Here is a 22,527-nt window from a genome sequence, read left to right on the forward strand (position 1 = left end):
ATAGAATGTAATACGCTTTTTGAAATATGACAATAAAAAAATCAAACTTGTTCAGCACTGATATAGCATTTTTATGATCCATAATTACTGTCAAATTCCATTACGTAAGGATCATTAATTCATTCAATCGTCAATCAATACTGAACTCTACTCCACTCTAAAAGGAATTCATTATGCGCCTCAAATGCAAACTCGACTTGGTTTGTTTGGAATGCACTGTTTCCCTAAAAAAAAAAAAAAAAAAGAACCAGTCAGGCAACTCAGTTAAACGCACCAGTATAAAAAAATGAAAAGATTTTTTTCTAAAACTACTTGACGTATTCATGCGTTAATTAATCGGCGTACAGTTGCTGTACAAATTGCGTGTGAGGGCAAAGAAGCTGAACAGCTTCTTGGGGAATGCTACAAATGACAGCAAAGTTGAAACGGATGCAGATGTTGAATGCCAGGCCTAGAGAATGAACGGGAGTGAACGTCGCCCCCTCCCTCAAATATTGGAGAACAATGAAAACTACAGGTTAGCAATCATGAATTGAAAACGGTCTGAATTAGAAAAATGTGCAGTTTGAGCAGATGACCCATGGAGAATGAACGGAATTTTTATTTTTAGTTTAGGACACTTGTGTTTTTTTCTTTTCTTTTTTTTTTTTTTTTTTTTGGGTGGCACTTCTGGTTTAATTGAGGGCACTTCCGGTTTCATTGAGTTGATTTCCGGTTTCTCCGGGGCCCTTCCAATTCCATTTAGGGCACTTCCGCTTTGTAAGGCGCACTTCTGATATGGTAAGCAAGTAAGTTGGAACGGGTTGAACTGGACGTGCTAACCAGTGCGCCACCAAGCCGCTGCTTTTTGAAATGTAAAAATAAAAAGTCAACCTTTATATCAATAGAGCATTTTTATGCTTTATTGTAAAATTCCATTAGGTGAGGATCATCCATTCATTAAATCTTCATTCCATACAGAACTGTATTTGGGGGGGGGGGGGGGGGTACGTTTTGGTTGGGGTTATTAATATGATTGCTAAGTCTTTTCTTTTTGTCTTTATAGACGTCCGAAGAGTTCATCTCCATTATGAGAGATTTGGGTCAGTGGGGGAGGAGGAATACTCCACAGCTGTTCGACACTACTCGTGTGTATGTTTCCGAGCGTGTGTGTGTTGCGCAGTCTCTTAAATGTTGTTAATCCAACCTCTGCACTTTCTGCTACATGAATGCAGACGCGTGAAATGTTTGAACACGACTTGACGTATTCATGCGTTAATTCATCTCAAAGTCGTCAAACCAGTTTGACACTGATCAATCTTGGTGTTGGTGTGTGCGTGAGATTCACATTGTAGTACCGGATAAATCCACTAAGTGTCGCTGTTTGTTTAAAGTCTAGCTTGTACAGTATCAAACCTCCAAGAGTCGTACATGATGCCTCTCTCACGACTCTGAACTCATCCATAGCAGCATTGAAATTTAAAATGTCAACATTTCCTCCATTTATTTTCATTTTAAACAGGCAAACACCAAGTTAGGGAATAAAATGGAAGTGAGCGAGGGAAGACAGTAGTTCCGAGAAATGGTGTTAGGAGTGACACGGGGTGAAGAAAAAGAAGCATGGATGGAGGAGGGAGGGAGGGAGGGATTTAATCCTGCCTGGATTATTGTATAAATTGGTCGTGAGGAGCAAGCGAGTGAGGAAGTCCCATCCATCCCAGACTACATTCCGGATGGATCGTTTTCATATCTCTCTGCTCAGTGATTTATTTCTTTTTTTTACCTCTCCAGATGTGAGCACAAAAGTTCTGGAAAGATGGACTACTGCGACTGCTCGTGGTCGGATGTGACCTCATCGAGTATATTATGGAATTTTGTTTTCCTTCATGTGAACACTTTTTTTGGAGCGGTGATGTGATGAATGGCTCTTTTCCTGCTCCTGTCCAGGTTTGGGACCTCTGGCGGTCCTCTCCGTGTCACACCGTGGATTCTTTTGTGCCTGTTGTGGCTCTCCGGATTTGAGCTCAACTGATGTTTTGGATCCCAGTTGTTTTGAGACTTCTCAAAGAAGGTCAATTGACAATTTTAGCATTTCTTCACTCGCTTATTCGAAGACGTTTACCTTAGTTTGAATAAATATTTAGAATCTGGTTGAAAATCCACAAGAAATGGACACAAACCCGGGCGATGCTGTACAGTGGCAGAGAAATGGACCACGGCGAACGAGGCTGACGATGCTCCCGTGGATTATCCTGTGCTGCTCGCTGTGGCCGGCGGTGGATAGCCAGATGAAGATCTCACCGGAGACGTGAGTAAAGTGCACTTGCAGTTCAACGGGCTGACTCCAACTCCATTTTTTTTTTTGGAGTCTCCAATCAACTTGTGCTTATTGACTTCAACTGGTCTACTCATTTCAGATGAATCCATGTGAATGAATGAATCTTATTTCTAGAATCAAATGAGCGTGCGGGTGGCGACTCCCCATTGGCCCAACCATCTGTCGCATCCTGTCTGGTCATCATACGCAGGATTTGTCAGCCAGAATTATCTCCCCCCCCCCCTAAAAAAAAACCATGATTGAGCAGCAAATAATTTGGCGAATTGACTGTGGATTGTCACCTTTGACGATAATCTCTTTTAATCTGTCGGTGAAACGGGACCCTACACATGAGAGGCCATGACCTTTAATGCTGTGGCTTTTCAGATCAATTAGCCACAAAAACAATACATTCAAATTGTGTGTGTTTTATATTCAGTGTGCAGAAGTGGGCGGAGTCATTCGGGAAAGAGATTGCATCCCTCTCCACCAAATACTCTGGATCTGAACTGCTACAAAAAGTAAGACAACAGAACAACATACTTTTTTTTTTGTCCCAATTTACTCCAGAGATTGAGGAAAGCATCACTTTGTTTACATTTAGGTCCTCATGTGTGTTAGTACGTAATTAGGCTCTTGTTAGAAACCCCGGCAGGCCTGGCGCTCGCCATCTGCCAGCCACTCTCGACTCATCTCATCCTGTTTTTTCGTCTATTTATTGTTTGTTGAAAGAAATATAAGGACGTGGAGGGAGTGTTGAAGATTGAGGAGGTGGACGGAGAGGAGCTGGTCAAAAGGTTTGCGGAGGAGATGGAGAAGATGCTTGGGAGGAAAATGAAATCTGTTAAGGTATACCAAACATCATAATGTGCTTTTTAAAAGATTATTTAAACAAAATAATGCCAGGTGTTACAATGTGACAATATTTTTTTCTATTTATTACAGAGGTTGGCAGAAGCAGCCGAGGAGGCTGATCTTTACCACGAGTACAATGACACGCTCAAAGTAAGTAACTGATGAATTCATGAATTCATTCATTCATTAAAGTGAACCTGATTATCATTCCACTGTAAATTTCATTTTATTTTACTATTTAAGTGCACTTTATAGTCCGAAAAATACGGTGATACTTCCCGATGAGCTGGCTGTTGAGTGCGCATTCCTTTTTTTTTTTTTTTTCCAGTTTGAATACTACAACTCCATGCTGATCAACATGGCGGACGAGGACGGCAACCCGCTGCCCCTGGGAGGAGAATTCTCGCTGGAAAAGAACGAACATTTCAGCAAACTGCCAGTCAACACGCAGCAAAGTAACATCCAAGTGCCCACTAATGTCTACAACAGAGGTATACGTGAGCCTGAGCGCAAAAATGACACAAATTCCGAGGGTCACGATCTTTTGTTATTCTAGATACAGATATTCTAAACGGCGCGTACATGTCGGAGGCTCTCAATGACGTGTTCATAGACAACTTCCAGAAGGATCCCACCCTCACTTGGCAGTACTTTGGAAGCTCCTCAGGCTTCTTCAGGCTCTACCCGGGTACCGAACAACATTACCGTCCCTTGTCTGACCTAGTAGCAAATTTCCTGAAGTTTGGTGACAGCTTTGCCCTTTTTATCGATTCGCCAGGGATCCAGTGGATCCCGGACGAGAATGGGGTGGTCACTTTTGATTGCAGAAATAGAAACTGGTGAGGCAAACGTCCTATTGAGATGGTTTTTCCGCAGGTCATTGGTAGGGTGCTAGTTAGCAGTTAGCACTGAGCTAGGTTTCTACTTGTCAAGTTGTTTCACGTTCCAATTAATTTTCTCATAATTTGAAAAGAAAATTATGTGAATTCTGCTACCAACATAAAAAAAAAAAAATTAAAACAAAAATTGTGCGTATTTTATATAAGCAGTAGGATAAGCACATTTAATTAGTTTTAAGTTGAATTAAAAAAACACACCACGGCTAACCACAATCATGGAAAAATATTCTTAGTGATAGAAGATCAAAACATTGTATCAACAAATCCCATACAGTATCTCCATTGTTGGAAATCTGATTTAGACGAGGTGAAACACCGTCCACGTCGTCCGGTTCCTCGGATTGAACCTTCAGGAAGTCGTAAATCAAACAAACAGATTATGGATCTGGAAAGTAGCAGCTGCCCTGGGGGACAAATCTCCTTCATGTACATGACCTTGTCATTAAACCGGATGACAATAAAGAGATAAGGGGCGGAAATGAGTGGATGAACTTTGTCTGCATGTTTGTATTTCTGCGTTTATTATTTTTTTTAATACGTGTTTGGCATCCTGTTTGTTTTTCAGGTACATCCAGGCGGCCACTTCCCCGAAAGATGTGGTCATTGTGGTGGATGTGAGCGGCAGCATGAAGGGGCTTCGACTCACCATAGCTAAGCACACCATCAACACAATACTGGACACACTGGGAGAGAATGACTTTGTCAACATCATAGCTGTAAGATTTGTATTTTCTTCATAAAATACCCTTTGTATCATTTTAATAGTCGTTTCTACTACAGTATAGCGACTACGTTCGATACTTGGAACCGTGCTTCAAGGGAATTCTGGTCCAAGCCGATCTGGATAACAGAGAGGTAAGAAGGAATAAAGTAATTAATGAATTTAGCCTTCATGGTAAGGGTTAGAACAAGTTCCTGTCTGGCATTATCCTCTTTGTTTTCTACTCGTCCTACATTACGTTGTTGTTTCCTCTCATCTGCTCTCCTGTTCTTATTATTCCGCAAAGCCTGACCATGTGTGAGTGACCGTTTGTGTGTGTGTTAGGCGCTGGATTCATGCCCTACTTTCTAGCACCAATATACACAACATAAGAGATCAGGTGAGGTCGAGGAGCCGCTGACAATTTGAAGCACGTCACATGACCGGCCAGGCAGACGTGTGATTGGCTGGATGCATTGTCACCATATACTTTGACATGATTTCACACACACAATTAAAATGCAAAACAAGTAATATAATGTAATTTTAAGTATTAAAAAAGAATCTGAATCATCATTGTAGGTACTAAACATTGTTATTTGTAAATCTCTTGTATTTTGGGTTTTACGGTGTGTTTAATCCAGATTATCTGTTGTAGTGGCCGTGTTGTAATTAGTCAACGTGCCAGGGAGCCACGCTAATCCCTCCTGTGCCCTTTTCACCGTCGCACAGAAACATGCTTTGCATCTCCAGTCACCGCTTCCCCGACATTTTTTTTTTATTTTTCTTTTACAACTCACAATACAATGTTTTGTGTTCCCTGCGCAGCACTTCAAGTTACTGACCAGCGAGCTGCACGTCAAAGGAGAAGGCAAAGTGAAAAATGCCATGAAGGAGTCATTCAGGATCCTCAATGAGGTTGGCGTCGAATGTATAAATTGAGACGCTGAATTGAGGATGGAAATGTGTGTGCGTGTGTTATCAAGGCTGCAGCGCTAGGCCAGGGCAGCCTGTGCAACCAGGCCATCATGCTGATAACAGACGGCGCTATGGAAGACTTCCAGGATGTTTTTCAAGAGTTCAACTGGCCAGAACGGCGGGTAATGACGCACGTATGAGCACACGGAATAAAATCATATCGTTGAACTTGTATTTGTGATTTGCTGTCACCCCAGGTTCGAGTATTCACTTATCTCATAGGACGGGAAATGACATTTGCTGAAAATGTCAAATGGATTGCCTGCAATAATAAGGGTAAGGAAAATAAACGAGTAATCCTAGCGGTGTATTATAAAACTTTTGCCGCCCTCTCGCAAATGACACGGGATTACGCAGCGGAATATAATCACTTTATTCCCGGCTGGCAGTACATGAAAAATCTCTGATTAAATAGCAGATTATCAGAACACTTATACTGTAAACACTCGAGCGGGCCAGCACAGGCTAACAGATGTGCTCCCTTCTGTTGCCTTCATGAAAGCATCTATTCGAATTTAGGTTTAGCTCTCAATTGTGTCTGGGATCTAAAAAAAAAAAAAATGGCATCCCATTGCTGTCATTGTGTTTCACTGAAAAAAAGACAAGAACAGCTCATCTTTTTGGGATTGTTTCCGTTATTCAGCACATTTAATTTGATGACAAAACAGGACTGGATCTAAAAATTTGATACTTGAATGTAAATGCTTGTGTGTGTCGCAGGTTATTACACACACATTTCGACGCTAGCTGACGTTCAGGAAAACGTCATGGAGTACCTGCACGTTCTCAGCCGGCCCATGGTCATCAACCACGACCATGACATCATCTGGACGGAGGCCTACATGGACAGTGTGGTAGGTTATTGCCATATCAAATAACCATGCATTGGCGGCGCTAGAGGAGGGGCTGCTGAGGCACTGACCCCCCCGCCCCCCCTGAATTATGTCAGATAATGGACTTTTGACTATTATCTGATTTTTCTGGGATTTTGTTTCCACATTTCCACTGGTTCCTTCATAAAGAACATATCATGAATCATTATCAATATTTTTCAATTAATTTTTGGGGTTAGTAAAAAAAAATTAATAATAATAATAAAATAATAAAAAGACTTCTAAGAGCTGTATTAATATCAATTCTTTCAAAAGAATACACAGTACATTAGCTGTTTAATGCGATGTTTCTCACATTTGTAATTTTCTTTTCATACCAGTTACCCACCACTAAAGAGGTAATCAAACATGTGAACTAGCATTTTAGCTTAGCATGGACTTTTGGCTAATAGTACCCATCCTTTTGTTAGCTACTGAATATCAACCTAGCTTGTTTTTAGTTGAGTCTTTTTTTTTATTTCATAGTCATAGTAAAAACAACAAAATAAGACACTGCTATTACGTTTTTCTCAGGTCAACCTTGAAGGATTTTTTTTTTTTTTTTTGAGCAATTCTTAGCAAGTATCAGCTAATTGAATGTTTTTAACTTTCCCAGCTATTCAACAGTCAAGCCCAGAGTTTGCTTCTAATGACTTCGGTTGCAATGCCTGTTTTCAGCAAGAAAAAGGAGACGGTAAAGATTCAGATTTCTATTTTAACACCTCATTAGCATTATTGGAAGAAAAAAAAGTGATGACTACTTTTCTGTACGTGTTATGTAGTTATCTCATGGAATTTTGCTTGGAGTTGTCGGAACTGACGTGGCCCTGAAAGAACTCATGAGATTAGCTCCGAGATACAAGGTTAAACCTCCTAAAATTTACACATGCTTTTTCTTCTATTTACAAAATTATGATTTAATATAATTTGTCTCCTTCTTATCTATTAGCTGGGTGTCCACGGTTATGCCTACCTCATCACAAACAATGGCTACATCTTGTCTCATCCTGACCTCCGACCTCTGGTAAAAAAAAATGTGTTCAACAAACCAAACCTTAAGTTTTTTCTGAAGCTAATCAACTGAACGATGCATTTGACAGTACAAGGAAGGGAAGAAGCTGAAGCCCAAACCCAACTATAACAGTGTCGACTTGTCCGAGGTGGAATGGGAAGACACAGAAGAGAAAGTGAGCCACACACATTCAAACATTTATGAATTCTTCTTCTCCTTGTCAGTTGATGTCATAATTATGATACTCCAGCTCAGGACGGCCATGGTCAAAGGAGAAACCGGTACCTTGTCCTTGGATGTGAGGACTTCAGTGGATAAGGGAGTGAGTGCAACAAAACTGTAATTTACCAAAAATGCCACTATGCTGATTTTTATTTTCCTTAAGGGTCTGCAAAAAAACAAAACGAATTTTGTACAAACACAAAAACTTGTTTTGAAAATTCTGTTTGGCTTCTCAACAGAAACGAGTGATGTTCCTCAAGAATGATTACTTCTACACCACTATCAACGAGACTCCTTTCAGGTTTGATTGTATGCAATAGTCCAAATATTTGTTTTATTTGTTTCGCACTCATGAATATTTTTCTTGCTGTTGATCAGTCTTGGTATAGTGTTGACAAGAGGATATGGGCAGTATATATTTGTTGGGAATGTCTCTGTTGAAGAAGGTACGGCTGTTTTTTTTTTTTTTTTTTCTGTTTTTACACAATTTGACATTAAAAATGAAATAAAAAAAATATTTCCCAGGTCTTCATGATTTACTGGCTCCTGATTTGACCATCGCTAGCGAATGGTGAGTGACAGTTGTTATTTTGGTAACCATTGTTGCTCATTGTGGCAACACCATCCACGACTTTGCAGGACCTACTGCGAAACCGACATTGACCCAGCGCATCGTAAATTGAGCCAGTTGCAGGCGGTAGTTCGATACCTGACGGGCAAAGAACCGGATCTTGAGTGTGAGTGTGGATTTTGTTGCTCCACATGCAATATGGAAATAAAGAACATCGCATCCTCGTTTTGTCTCCAGGTGACGTGCAGCTGATGCAGCAAACCCTGTTCGACGCTGTGGTGACTGCTCCGATGGAAGCTTACTGGACTGCCCTCATGCTCAACCCAACCGGGTGACTAATCCACCTAATCACGCAACTTTAAAACTATCCATTTAAATTGACATTTTTATCTTTTAAATTTATAGTATGGATGACGGCATTGAAACAGCTTTCCTGGGCACGCGGTCCGGCCTGATGAGATTCCAGCGTTACGCTGGAATGGAAAAGCGAGTTGGCATGTGAGTCGTAAATACAACCTGTGCAATGGTGCCCTCTGGTGGTCAGTAAGAGCAGCGCCATTTGGCTTCCAGGTCCTTCCTGACAGCCACGGATAAGGAGAACATGTTCACCCTGGACCACTTCCCATTGTGGTTCCGCAGGGCAGCCGAGTACCCTGCTGGACAGTTTCTGTACTACATGCCACGACAAGACACCAGAGGTAGATCTTCCGTTGCTTTGCTAAGTTGCTGTAAAATGCATAAAGGTCATGAGCAGCTCATACTAACACTCAACTCCAGTTTTGTTTTCGCCACCAAAGTGTCCCGACATGTCGTTTTGTTGTGTTTAGACGTATTTAGGGACTATGAGGCGGACTATAGCGCCACCTTGAGCGTGGAGGAGACGGCGCAGCAATCGGAAGAGGGAGGGGGAGTACGGGGGGAGGAGGAGGGTAGAGGAAAGTTGTTACTTGGCATGCTGCCGCTTGGGTGTTCTCAAACCATTCCCAGACATCCTTTTTATGTTTTGCCATCCCCAATTTATTAATTTTAGTCAGTGATACGTTTTTGAATGAAAACCTAAAATAAAAATGTGTGCATGTTTGCAAAGCCACAATATTAGGTACACAAGCAACACAATACAACTTTGTAGTTGCCGATTTGTTTTGTATTGGTACATTGGATTGGATTGCGCAGGCGTTCCTAATATAATGACTATTGATTACTCTCATTGTGTGCTGCTCATATTCTAGCCGGGAGGATCGTGATCTCAACCACTGCCATCACTGTGACTGTGGGCAAGAAAACCGCCATTGCTGGAGGTAGGACATCATCTCTTGAAATGAATAATTGCAATAGCATTTAAAACCTCTAGAGGGCAATGTTTATCTTTATGCAAAAGACAAATTATAATTCATGCGTACGTAAATTTACCAGCTCGTTCACTTTCATACTGACTGTACTTATTTATTCAAGTTTATCTACGCTAACTGACACTATACCGCCTGGAAAAGGAAGAAGGCACTAAAAAAAAAAAGAATAAAGGTTAGTCATTTTAAATAGATCAACTAGGAAGGGAGGACAAAAAGGGGAGCAGACAAAAAAGGTGCACCGAGGTGGGAAGGAAAAGCAAGGTGAAAAACACTCCAAATGATGAGAAAAGATGTGTCAGGAAGATAAATAGACACGAGATAAGCGCGAGAGGAGACGAGAAGGACAGAGTTGATGAGAAAGGAAAAAAGTGTTGGAAGGGATTGAGGCGTAAAGAACAAGATAAGGATTAGTACGCACACAGAGGAGCCGCCATCGCCGCTAATTCATTGCCTGCTTTGACCCTGAATGTATGTTTATTCCATTTTATGTGATTCGATGATTTGACCCTTCGCTGGAAATAGTGCGTGTGTGCTCAAATTGAGCATAAATAGACACAGTGGTGGTTTAGTCCCGCCTTGGAATCGAGTGTGATATGTTTTTATTTCCGTCAATGCATATGTACCAGGAAATTCTTCGTTATCGCCATTGCCTAAAACACAATCATCGTCATAACACACACACAACACACCACCAAATTCTGGCCAGTATACTTCGGAGGCCCTTTAGTCATTATGTTGTATGTAGCAAACTATATTTTATTATTCTGTACACGCACACGGGTTATAAGAACAGGATTCAGCTAGCTAAGATACTTAGCTACTAACAGCACGACACCTGCAGGCCGGGAAGTGTAAAGTTCCGACTTTGGCAGACAAAGTTTCGCCTTAGTTTTGAAAAGATCGCCAATATGACATTTATACTATTTTACATGTATGGCAAACTCTTGTCTTTTGTAGGAACTCGACACAGCACAATTAAATGACGACTAATGAACAAACATTACAGTGATACTCCAACCAAAACATACAAGCGTTCTAAGCACAACAAAAAACAAACATTTTGAATTTGGAATATTTTTGGAGGGGTCACAATTCAGGCTGGGACACCATACTGGCTAATTCTAGCTAGCTAGATATAGCTATAGATTTAGCTAGCTATATTAGCCTAGCTAGTGCTGGACGATTATAATATGTATCTGCGTCATACACACTTTAATTATAGGTTTCTTTCAGGCCAATTTACACAAGAAGGGGATTGTTTTCAAAAGAGGAATATGCAATGAAAGTTTATTTTTACTCAGCCGGAATGCAAATCAAATTCTCTTTGGCAGTGGCGTGTTCAAATCAGGCTGATGCAACTCTTCATCGCATATTACGGATAATTGTGAGGAAAGAAACCATATGGAAATCTTTCAGGAGGACTTTCCATTTATAGCAACTGGATGGAAAGATGGTTGGAGAGATAAAGGCTTGGGGGAGAGTAAGGTGGGGGGGGGGGATTGCAGCATCTTTTAGTTTAATCCCTTGTTAGCGCTAATCCCTCCGGGTAGGATGGTTTTATAAAAAAAAAAGGCAAGGAAAGGGAAACCATTTCGGGTAACAGATTAGGGTGATAAAGTGCTGGAAAGTTCTGAAGTCCGGCGATGGAGCTTGTCGGGATTATGAGACGCATGGTTCGACAAATATTAAGAACATTTGAGGCTTCCCGGGATTAACGGGCAATACCACAAATGTGTGCTTCATGAGACGATATGGACACCTGAGACGGACCAGAGAGAAACTGAAATCTGGTCCGGGTGTTTTGTTCTGAGACATTGCATTACAAGTATTGGCTAACTAGATTACCCCTTCTCTGAGGACTTGTCTGGGCCATCTTTTCGAGTCTTGAAAGAGGAGATATATAGCCCATAGTTTTGTCTTGTATGTGAACATTGGTCCGATCATAAGCACACTCAAGAGTCCCTGAAAATTACAAGATCGACTCTTCGATGACTTGATATGATGCACATTAGATGAAACCTTCTTGTTCTCTCTGGTGCTAAGTTCAGAAGCCAACAGCATCAGTAGGTGGTAGTAGGCGAGATGAAAGGATAAAAAAATAAAGGCGAGGAGGAAGGCTTTGAAAAAGTCAGTGATGTTTGGAGAGTCGAAGGTGGTGATCATTGTTTTCTTCTTCAAACCCGTACTCCTCTCTGAGCCCTTTAGCCAAACGAAACCTCTCGTCCGTGGCTCCCCTACGCCACCGAGGAGATTTGTTTCTCTTCCCGATCGTCCGCGTCCGCCTCGCCGTCTCCCATGAGCGGCTGCCTCTTCTTCAGCTCTCTCTGGTATTTGGCCATCAGCGAGGCGTAGATGCACCCGTACGCGGCCGCCGCCACCATCATGATGCAAACGATCCCGCACACCACGCCGGCGATCACCACCGTGCCGATGGCGCGACGCACGCTCACGGGGCGGTAGCGAGCGCGCACGCAATCTGCCGGGGCCTCTCCACCGCCCCCGGTTCCTCCTCCTGTGTTTGAAGAGGAGTCCTCACCGCCAGAAATTGACGGCGCACCACTGGGGTTAACAGCTCCCCTGCCGCAGGGCGAACCTCCTCGGGATCCGTCACCTCCTCCGTTCTCGTCCTCGAGCTGGAGGCAGTAGTTGAACATTTCTATTGGAACGCTGCGGATGTCTCGCCCCCGCAGGTCTTTGGGTAGCGTGCACTCCATCGCATCCACCTTTCCGCCTGAAGGAGAGAAAACGACAGGAGGACAAGAGGAAGGGTCATTAAGGAAATACCTCGTGCCTGTGAAGCCGGTTAATTGAGAGTAAGAGGACAAGACAGCAAGCGAGGACAAATGGGGGGTGGTATACCGACACCGGAATGAGTCATACATCACACACGCGCCCTCGACACTAACTTGGAGATAGACTCAGCTGAAGCCTTCCACTGTATAATTCACGAGATGGCATGTCCTGCTTTAGCAGCACATCTCTTGTACGCGGAAAAAAAAAACCTCAGAGTGAGTCATTTCCTCGGCAAGCTGCGAATTTAGGGCATAGGTATCAAACTCTGGTCTTCGAGGTCTGGTATCCTGCATGTTTTAGATGTTCTTCTCCTCCAACTCACCTCGTTCCCATGATCGGTAAGTTCTGCAGGAACCGGAAAATGATCCTGATCGTTTGAAGTGTTAGAGGAGGGAAACATCGAATAGATGCAGGATACCGGACCTCCGAGGTATGTTCCAACACAATTGAGTCTAATCCAGGAGGCCATGGATTTACGGAGATGACCCAACATTCTTAGAAAGGACTCTTGGTGTGAAAACAAGTTGAATTTATTGGCAACGGCAAAATCTGTTGTGCTCTGTCAATCTCAAGATGTCTCTTTGGCAAACACTGCAATATGGCCAGACCGAGCCAGAACAGAGCAGAGCGGACTGGAGCGAGAATAATGGAGATGTTGCTTCATTAGTGAAGCAGCCGAGGCCTAAGGCACTGAGGTGAACGCAGATTTTCACACATGAGGAGAGACCACGGGATCAGCTGCGCTTCCCTTGATGCATCGACACAGCACACAGGAGGCGGGAATAAAATGTGCATCCACACGGGGATGATTTCCTTGCACCTCATCATTGCCAATCACAAACACCCTGCTTGGACATCAATCAGATGCTCACCTCGATATAATAACCACTCCATCCAGTGTTTGAACTCCCGCAGGTTGCAATCACATTCCCAGGGGTTGTGTCCTAGTTCCAGGTGTTGGAGGTGGGCGAGTGGCTCAAATGCTGCCCTCTCCAAGCCGTGAAGTCTGTTACCAGCCAAGGACAACCACCTACACCAGGAATATTTCGAAATCAATCATCTGGAACTGACAACCGTGTCTATACCCGGATGTTTGTTTACCTGAGACCTTGTACCTCATCCAAGAGCCCCAGAGGAATTGATGCCAGGCCATTGAGTGAAAGATCGAGACTCTGGAGACCCCCCAAACCCTGTAAGAACAGCAGGACCAGCAGATTTACTTTGGCGGTCCAGTCTCGGATCAATGATTGTCGCTTCCGGGAATGCCAAATGTCAACGGGTGATTGATGATAGCTTTGTCTGTCCTAAGTAAAGTCATGCTCGGCTATACTGGTAGATTCTGGAAATTAGTGCCTGGGCTGATGCCAAAACTTGGATGGATTGCCTTATGTGGTCAATTCGTATATTGTGTGTCGATCGTACCTGAAAGAGATCTCTGTCCATTCCTGTCAGAGAGTTGTTGTGCAAGCTCAGTTTGGTCAGATTGCTCATGTCCCTGAATAATCCGGCCGGTAAATTGTCAAGGTAGTTGTTTGAGAGATCCAGCTCCTGTAACACACCATGTGACGCAACAATGTCAGATGTGTCTTGAAATTACCTCGCGACGGTGAACTGCACCCACCTCCAGAGAGGAGAGGTTAGCGAATGCCAACGTTCCTAGCGAGGCTAGCTTGTTGTTAGCCAGCAGGAGCGAACGACTCCCCGCGGGGAGGAGGTGCACGGGAGGTGGGGTGGAGAGACCTCGGCCCCCGCAGTCCACCAGCAGGCCATTTGAGGAGCAGAGACACGGGGGAGGGCAGGAACAAGCTGGTCGGAGCAGCGCCACCAGCAGGCAGAGGAAGACTGGAGGGAAGAATTAAGAAAACCCAGAATGTTTGTGTCTATTTAGGTCCGTATGCCTGACGCGTGAATGTCGAGTGCTGACAAAGTGTGATCTCAAGAAAGCGACTCCAGACACAGACGTTGCACTTTTTAAACTGCCCGACAGCAGAATTCATTAGTAGAGTTAACATTTATTTCTCAGGGGCACGAGTCATTTGTTCGTACATTATACGGAAAAAGTTCTGTATCGTCACACATCCGGAGATACTATCGGTTCCTCAGACGAGCTTTTTGGCCGCCAGACACAACCTGACCGTGAACTGTGCAGAATGTGAATCCGATTTTCCAAAGAAGGACTCACGTGACTTCACAAATGAACGACAAGAGAGATGAACAGTTTTGCTGATATTCTTCCTCGGTTTTAGGAGGATATCTTGCCGTGCAGTAGCTTTGAATTTGCCATTGCAGGTTAGAACCATTGCAGGAGATTTAAGATGACAGAGGTATATGAGCGTCGTTATGTAACCGAGAGGCGGAGGAGACGGCTCTGTTTGGGATGCACGACGTCAAATCACGCACGAATCGTGTCTTCGCGAGGATATTTTTCTACGCCATCCGACTATTCCTCCCTCCCTGGCTTCTTCTCCTCGTGTTGCTCCCTCCTACTCTCCCTCCCTAACTTTCAACATTTATGAGAGGTTTGAGCTGCTCGCATGGAGGAGGAAGAGGAGGAGGAGGTGGTGGTGATGGTTGTTTTGTCTTATTTTAGCTGCTGCAAATCCTCTACTTTGCTTATAAAGGGCCTTTCCCGGCATCCTCGTTTTAAGCCACGGGCCTTTCAGTCTCTGTCCCCCAATCGTCCATCATGGATACCATGAGTTAGGATAAGGAGTCCAATATTTGACTTGCTACTTTCTGCTATCCAGTTGTGATGTAAACACAAGAATGTTTGCCGGTATCACCTTGACAACGCAGCTGTCTGACATGTAATATCCCGCGGGTGGGCCCGAGGGGACACCCGACCCGTCGATGATGTCACCCGGTCGCACGTTACCCGGAGTCCGAGCTGTTTTCCGATAAGGAGCTCCAGCAGCTGTTTCTTATCTGAAGTCCTTTAATTAACTAGCAGGCTTTCTGTCATCATAAATGCCCCAGCAACTTGTCAAATACGGTTTTGATTGGTTTGATTTAAGGTGACCCGATGGAATCGTAATCAAAGACCCAAGATTTTAGCCGCGTTGACGTTTTTACAAGCCGAAATTTACGGCTGAGCTTCCGGCGACTCTTTATGTATTCAAACGTAACGGAACGCCAAGCGGCAGCCATTTTCATCAATGATGGTTCGCTGATGAAATGTGTTGACATCCAGGAAAATATTTTCATAGCACACTATTTTTTCCGCTTCATTCTCAAGCTGCCGCGCCTGTGTAATTTGTCAAGGGCTGTCTGATCCGCTCTGTAAACAGAAGCATCATTTATTCAGCATATGGACAACAGCCAGCTAGTGTGTTTGTGTGAGTACTGTATTTCTATTTTTTTTTTTTTTTTTTACACCCTTAGTTTGAAAGGTATGAAACACAAAGCGGCACACGCATGCATATGAAATACTATTAGGCCTCACAGCTGCTCCGCCACATTATTTCAACTCTGACAAGGTAACGCCGTGTTGCCGTAGCAACCGAGGTACCGTCAACTGATGCTTAGGACAAGTGAAATAAGGCGCCGTGAGACAAGTTTGCGGCTCGCGTCGAGAGCACCGGCGTTTAACCCGCATCATCTCTTTCCAGAGCTCTGGAATAATCGCTTACTCACACACGTGTCATGGCGTCACACAAACAACAAACAACACGGATAAGGCTGAACAAGGTGTGGAGGTTTAGGCTGCACTTGCTGACACTGGGATGAGAGGGGAATGGATTAGCATTGCTCTCGAATCCTCTTTTATTAATTATTCCTCTTCTTCCTGACTTTCAAATGGTGCCATGTTGCGTTACGTGCCTCTTGACTCTTCAGTCGAAAAGAGGCAGTCTTGTTTAGCACGTCGATTCATAAGTAACAATGCATCATAAAAAATGATCTTTTCCGACAATAACTACACTTTATTTTGTCACATCTCAGCCCACTTTAGCTTTTAGCTGAACTCCTTAGTTCCCTCAGCTAGCTTCAAATGCTAGCTAGCTTGTCAACTAGGTGATACCTGGCTGGTAGTTTAAGATGCCAACTAGATTGTTAGCTAAATGATAACTAGCCTGGAGCTTCCTCGGGTAGTTTTAGATGTAAGCTAACTTTCTAGCTGGATGATAGCTTTCTCAGCTAGCTTGAGATGCTAACTGGCTTGTTGATATTGGACCTGGATGATTATCCTTCCCTACTTGAACTTTCGCATTCTCCTAATGTCAGTTTTCACTTAAAGCTTTGACTTACATAAAAAGCACGATCCTAAGAGACTCAAAAGTAGACAAGCTCGAACCCACACCCGCCAATAAAGGATATTGAATTGAGCAAGAGTGACTTTTGGCAAGGCAATAATCTCAGTGTTACAGTCTTGCCAGCGATTTAATTGCATGGTTGAGGCACTCATCCCAAAAAAATGTTTCCTACTCAATACCTTACCTTTTGTCTCACTAAATTCTTATGAAAACAGCTAAAATTGTCCTACAAATGTATTAGACACAGAAATAGTGGGGAATGGTACCAAAAGGGGAAACAACCTTTCGGCCATTTTCTCCTTGCTGTTTGGCATCTAGAGACTCAAACACTGTGGAGTGGCATTTCATGAAAGGATTGCGCTCACGGCCACAGCATATTCAATGCCCTTATCCTTTTTGTCTATCTGCGTGCGCGCGCGAGTATGCCGTGCATGCTAACATTAACAGCTGTCAAAACAGACTGTTCCACATGTATCATTGGGAGTATAATAGATGGGATCAATCAGAGCGAGAACAGAGCGTCGAGTTTCTTACACTGACCGGATCCTGACGGGGGCAGGCCGACGCTCCCTGGGGAGTAGCCGTGGGGGGGCATGACGTGCGACTTCCCCGGTGGCGATGGCAGCGGGGGGCGTCAAGCGGCCATGCTTGCAGCCTCCACAGGGGCGGCGATTGCAAATAGCTCAATCACCTGAAAAAAGGGAAAGACATCAACGTGATGGTGACAAAATATTAACATGTCTGGTTAGCCAGTTAATAGCCTGCCACTAACCTAAACTGACAAAAGCAAACTCCTTCACCGACACCCATGTCACTCACCATACCCGTCTTCTAAAGCCATACACGCTCCAAATCACAGATGATGGTGTCAAACAACCCCCAAGTCATCTGTTCATCTGATTAAGTTATATTTGGAGGCAGATAAAATATCTCTGGGATTTGGTTCCCACCATATTTGTCTGCCACAATGTGTGAACTAGATAAACGTTCATAAAATGAATGAAGAATATGACAGTGACTAGAGATGGCGATAGCAACGGACAAATTATATTTATTAAAAAAAAAAAAAAAACAAGTATCGAGTTCTAGCCAAGTGATCGAAAATAACTTTCTTGCTACTTGAGTAGCACATGGGAATCGTGTAAGGGCTTGCGATTCCGAAGACGCTACGAGACGGCCCCTTTTTCACCAGAGTGTCATCCGAAGCCAATTAGCCGCGTGTGAAATAACGGCACTCATCAGATTAGGCTGTAGTGCAATAATTAGACGTGTTTTTTTTTTTTTTTTTCACCCCCCCTCTTTCTCTCTCTCGTTCACTCGGAGGCACGAATTGAGGTCTGCGTGAGGATCCGTGTCGAGTGATGATGGAAATTTGCATTTTAAGCAGCTCAGCCAAAATGATCAGATGCACACGGATTTAACGGACGAGGCGGATCCCGATGTGCTTGACAGACGTTATTGTTAACTCCTCCCCCCTGAATGTGATCTAAAAAAAACACATTAGCCGACATCCCCCTCTGGGAAATCTGACTTTTTGAATGGTAAACGCAGTATAAATGTAATTACCGAAATGTAAATAACAATTCTAACAATTTAACAGATGATCACCTGTATTGAGGAACCACAGAAAAGAAATTAAACTGTCACTAATATCGATCAATCCCAAGGTGGGTATTGATATTTGGATCAATCCACATACTGTTTCTCATTAAATTTTTGCTATTTAGCATTTTAGCTAGTACGCAATCTAAAAACCAGAGGTCCCTTAAATGTTTTGGCATCGCTTTAAGCTATTCTCAGAAAGCTTTTTTTTTTTTTTATACACCAAATTGATCTGCAGCCCATGTCGCTTCCACACTGCCAGGCCGAGCGGTCGCCGTCGAGGCGGGGAATCAAATGACGCCTCATCCCCGACCCCGAACTAGTCTTATGTCCTCTCGTCTTTCCTTACTTACTACTCTGCACATGCCGTTCATGCCACTTCCTGTCCACTCTAGGATTTATAGCTCCATGTGTTGCCTTTATGTGGTTTTCTTAACAGAAAAAAAAGATTATTTGACTTGAAGGAAGCGGTAAATATTAGCCCATTTTTGCCCCTCACTTGCCAAATTGATTACATTTCCAAAGGTAATTCATCTTTTCACTACATGACGTGCGTGACTAATCGTTTTATATGGCCAGTGCGGTTTCCGCCCCATTTGCCAGCAAATTCTATTCCACCTGGTCATCAGGGTATTGGCAGGTGCGACTTTGACCAACAATAGCGCTTGACAGATTTGTTCGGTAAAATATTTTAGGATAACACCGGCTACGATACTTTTTATTATGTCTGCTTTATTGTAAAAATTGCAATAGAGCTAGACTTCCTGCCCGTCACTCATCCTCTCTGTTTTCATGGCTGCTCGTGAACTATTGATAGAATGCTAGGTGCTAAGCTAGCTTGCTAACCAATAAGCCGTTGCTGGCTTGCGCCTTCAAGTCTCTTATTCACGACTACCTGGAGGCAAATAATATACACTTCTGACAAAGAGAAGCTGAAGCTATGCTAATCACTAAGCTAACGTAAAACTTAGACAAACGAAGCCCTAAGAAGCGCTTAGATAGCGCTACACTTGATTTCAAAAGTAAAAAGTTACTACTAATGACTTGCTTTTGAAAGTGACTAAGTTAAATCATAAGTTACTTTCTCCATTAATTTAACCACAACAAAGTATATATTTTTAACAAGAATCCATTGATGTATTCGTGTGACAAACTAGCGGGTAAATAAATATATCAAAACAAAATAAAGCAACAGCTACAGTGTAAGCACACAAGTTGAAAAACAAGAAAACAAAGAAAGAATCCCATTCTCATTTTAAATTAATCTTATGTTTATTTCATTCACAATATTGTAAAGAGATATGATTTACACCATAATATACATTTTAGTCCAATTTGTTTTTCTCCCCATGCAACTAAAGCAGAGCCGTGCAGCCAAGCGTCGCTAAATCAATTTTTAATGCCTTTTTCTACCCGGGAGACGACACACACGTACATGGACAGATGCCTAAATACATGACACATGCAGACATGCGAGCGTTGACAAGTACGCCAAAGCAAAATATGCACACATAACGTACACACACATACATGGCATAGCGTTGGGATCATATCACACACACATTGATGGTGACAAAAAGCGAAGGTCAAACTGAACCCAACCTTGATGAATAGAGGTCAAAAGTATGCAATTGCGTCACAGCATATCATAACAAAGTCCCGACGGGAGAGAACAACTTTTTTGGGGGGGGCAAAATGTTGAATTTGACAATTTCACACTTATTTGGTTTTTGGTAATATATTAAAGACTTTATTGCTAGTACGCACTTGCTACTCATATGACATTTGGATTCTTTGCCAGTAAGGTTTTAGGTTTATGACATGAGGATTAAATTAAGAGATTTGTGTGAAGCTCTTGTGAGGGAGGGCGATAAAAAAAAAATCAATAAAAAGTCATCGCATTTAACTTCAGCCGTATTTTAGTCCGTCTCATATTGCAAAATTGCCACCACAATAAGAAACAAAAGTGAGCATTATGAAATTATTTTCAGTGTTTCCATGGTAATAATCCCTCAATCACATGCCTTGTAAACTTTATTTCATTTTTTTTAGCAACAGAATATCTTTAAAGACATTATTTATGAACATGCAAAGACTCACCTTCCGACTAAATATTTCAACGTGCACCAGTGTCACCGATCTCTTCTTTCACGCATCCCTTCTTAAAAAAAACAACAAAAAAACATCCCTATTATTTTCATTTTGAACAAATCCAAAATGGAAGAAGCTATAAGAAACATAGATCCATACGTTGATAATCCCGATGAGGATAAAAAGAAGAATAATCCTTCTTTACGTTTCCAGACAATCCCTTGCTTGTATCAAAAAAAACACTTGGAAGAGGGAGGAAGGGAGGGAGGGGGGTGGGGGGGGTCTTATATTGTGGAGGCAAGAGCGGATGGAGATGCTTAATCCTTGTCTTCACATCCAGTCCTTGTTTGAATGACACGTCCGGTGGCGTCCTCCTTGCTGGCTCGTGAGGATCTGAGGATCTCGCCCGCATGTGTGTGTGTGTGTGTCACAGACAGAACGAGAAGGTGCTGGCGTCACGCTCGCCCTCCCGTGTGCCGCTATGTTTTTGATTCCTGCGCTCAACACACATCGTGTATGTGTGTGTGTGCTATTTTTCCTCCCTCCGCCCTTCGTCTCCGTATGCCTGTGCAGTCGTGCGCGTGTCAGGAGTGTGTGTGTTGTCAAATATAGCAAGTGTACACGCCGCTTTCGGTCTGCCCCTCAGCTCTCCCACCGTGACACAAGAGAGGATGAGTGAGTCAGATGGCTTGGACGTGGAGGAAAGAGGGTTGAAACGTAAAGCCAAAGCGGAAGGGGGAGACACAAGGAGGGAGGGGGGGGGGGGGGGGGGGCTCATCAGCTGATTCAAGTGAAGATGAGAATCTCCCTCTCGGCCACATGGGCTTTTCTTTTCTTTTCTTTTCTTTTTTCCCCCCCTTGCTCACATCTCCCATTATTTCGCTTCTATTGCCTGTGGCGCCTGGCGTAATAGTGACTTGTACTGTGTGTGTGTGTGTTTGTGTGATGGTGGTGAATGTGTGTCGATCGGAAGCACCATTTGTTTTGGTATTTGCAATATGTTCGGATGCGCAGCAAGATCCAATACAAAAATCGCCTATTTTGGAGCAAAGATGTAAAAAAAAAAAAACAATTTATTGGAGGTGCTATTTAGTAGTTTGCGTGCTTTGTGTGTACATTATGACATGTCTACTTGGAAATTTAAATCATTTCTGTCATCTTTTATTTCTTTGGAGTAGATTGAAACACTTCCATCAATCCCTAGTTGCAAATTTTCATCTAAACAAGATCTATCTATCTATCTATCTATCTATCTATCTATCTATCTATCTATCTATCTATCTATCTATCTATCTATCTATCTATCTATCTATCTATCTATCTATCTATCTATCTATCTATCTATCTATCTATCTATCTATCTATCTATCTATCTATCTATCTATCTATCTATCTATCTATCTATCTATCTATCTATCTATCTATCTATCTATCTATCTATCTATCTATCTATCTATCTATCTATCTATCTATCTATCTATCTATCTATCTATCTATCTATCTATCTATCTATCTATCTATCTATCTATCTATCTATCTATCTATCTATCTATCTATCTATCTATCTATCTATCTATCTATCTATCTATCTAAACCCTAAACCCTATCTAACATAGTTGACGGTGATTGAAGTCGATGGTACTCCTCGGTGGATTTCCCACTGACGTCATCTCACGTCTTTGGCACTCAGAGAGTTTAATGGTTACTATTTGAGGAAATTTGTGTTATCTCATTATATTATACCCATTCCCTTAATTTTTTGATTGCCAATATGGCAATTTCCTGCTTCACTGTAGAAAGTCATGGCTGTAAAGGGAAACACGGTATCTCCCGCAGCACATAATCGCTCGGCTGCTTCTTTCCCGATTTACGCGAGGCACATTTATTATTCCTCTAATGAGCATGAGAATCATTTGGCACTCTCCGTGGTGCTTAAATCCCAGCAAAGGTAAAGAAGATACGTCCTTAGCGGCGCCGCTAGTTTGTTTTGTCTCCCATCGGATGACACGGCCAGCAAAGGCGTGAGCGTGCTACCGT

At 42.8% G+C, this 22,527-nt stretch overlaps 2 protein-coding genes across 12 annotated transcripts in view; one reads left to right on the top strand and one right to left on the bottom strand.

Annotated features, from left to right (window-relative positions):
- Position 1: 1 nt before the first annotated feature.
- Positions 2-22,527, top strand: part of cacna2d4a (calcium channel, voltage-dependent, alpha 2/delta subunit 4a) — a 33,739-nt gene continuing 11,213 nt past the window's right edge. For 2 of the 10 annotated variants that reach the window (XM_085901847.1, XM_085901856.1), the window contains exons 1-30: positions 2-921; positions 1,046-1,131; positions 1,771-1,838; positions 1,927-2,050; positions 2,146-2,287; positions 2,736-2,817; positions 3,029-3,145; positions 3,242-3,301; positions 3,480-3,642; positions 3,708-3,839; positions 3,930-3,990; positions 4,616-4,766; positions 4,831-4,905; positions 5,579-5,668; positions 5,737-5,850; positions 5,926-6,004; positions 6,449-6,582; positions 7,217-7,294; positions 7,383-7,463; positions 7,550-7,624; positions 7,701-7,787; positions 7,863-7,934; positions 8,074-8,135; positions 8,213-8,280; positions 8,360-8,405; positions 8,474-8,571; positions 8,643-8,736; positions 8,811-8,903; positions 8,976-9,103; positions 9,635-9,703. In XM_085901847.1, the coding sequence (XP_085757973.1) occupies positions 2,011-2,050; positions 2,146-2,287; positions 2,736-2,817; positions 3,029-3,145; positions 3,242-3,301; positions 3,480-3,642; positions 3,708-3,839; positions 3,930-3,990; positions 4,616-4,766; positions 4,831-4,905; positions 5,579-5,668; positions 5,737-5,850; positions 5,926-6,004; positions 6,449-6,582; positions 7,217-7,294; positions 7,383-7,463; positions 7,550-7,624; positions 7,701-7,787; positions 7,863-7,934; positions 8,074-8,135; positions 8,213-8,280; positions 8,360-8,405; positions 8,474-8,571; positions 8,643-8,736; positions 8,811-8,903; positions 8,976-9,103; positions 9,635-9,703 (2,491 nt within the window). In that variant the 5' untranslated portion in view covers positions 2-921; positions 1,046-1,131; positions 1,771-1,838; positions 1,927-2,010. Of the gene's footprint in view, positions 922-1,045; positions 1,132-1,770; positions 2,288-2,735; positions 2,818-3,028; positions 3,146-3,241; positions 3,302-3,479; positions 3,643-3,707; positions 3,840-3,929; positions 3,991-4,615; positions 4,767-4,830; positions 4,906-5,578; positions 5,669-5,736; positions 5,851-5,925; positions 6,005-6,448; positions 6,583-7,216; positions 7,295-7,382; positions 7,464-7,549; positions 7,625-7,700; positions 7,788-7,862; positions 7,935-8,073; positions 8,144-8,212; positions 8,281-8,359; positions 8,406-8,473; positions 8,572-8,642; positions 8,737-8,810; positions 8,904-8,975; positions 9,104-9,634; positions 9,704-22,527 lie in introns of those variants that run through there. The other 8 variants (XM_085901848.1, XM_085901854.1, XM_085901855.1 and 5 more) reach the window with 8 other exon arrangements.
- On the bottom strand, positions 11,868-17,392 carry lrtm2a (leucine rich repeat transmembrane protein 2a). Of its 2 annotated transcripts, none has more exons than XM_085901865.1 (6): positions 17,338-17,392; positions 14,169-14,389; positions 13,970-14,095; positions 13,649-13,737; positions 13,420-13,577; positions 11,868-12,485 (listed from the first exon to the last, which is right to left on the bottom strand). In XM_085901865.1, exons 1-6 carry the CDS (start codon positions 17,390-17,392, stop codon positions 11,989-11,991), a joined length of 1,146 nt encoding a protein of 381 aa, XP_085757991.1. In that variant the 3' UTR covers positions 11,868-11,988. The 2 variants fall into 2 exon arrangements, with proteins under 2 accessions (XP_085757991.1, XP_085757990.1); XM_085901864.1 differs by having other exon boundaries at positions 17,332-17,392.

Source organism: Syngnathus leptorhynchus, chromosome 21 (genome assembly GCF_054491065.1).
Source record: "Syngnathus leptorhynchus isolate UIUO chromosome 21, UIUO_Slep, whole genome shotgun sequence".
Classification (NCBI taxonomy): Eukaryota; Metazoa; Chordata; class Actinopteri; order Syngnathiformes; family Syngnathidae; genus Syngnathus; species Syngnathus leptorhynchus.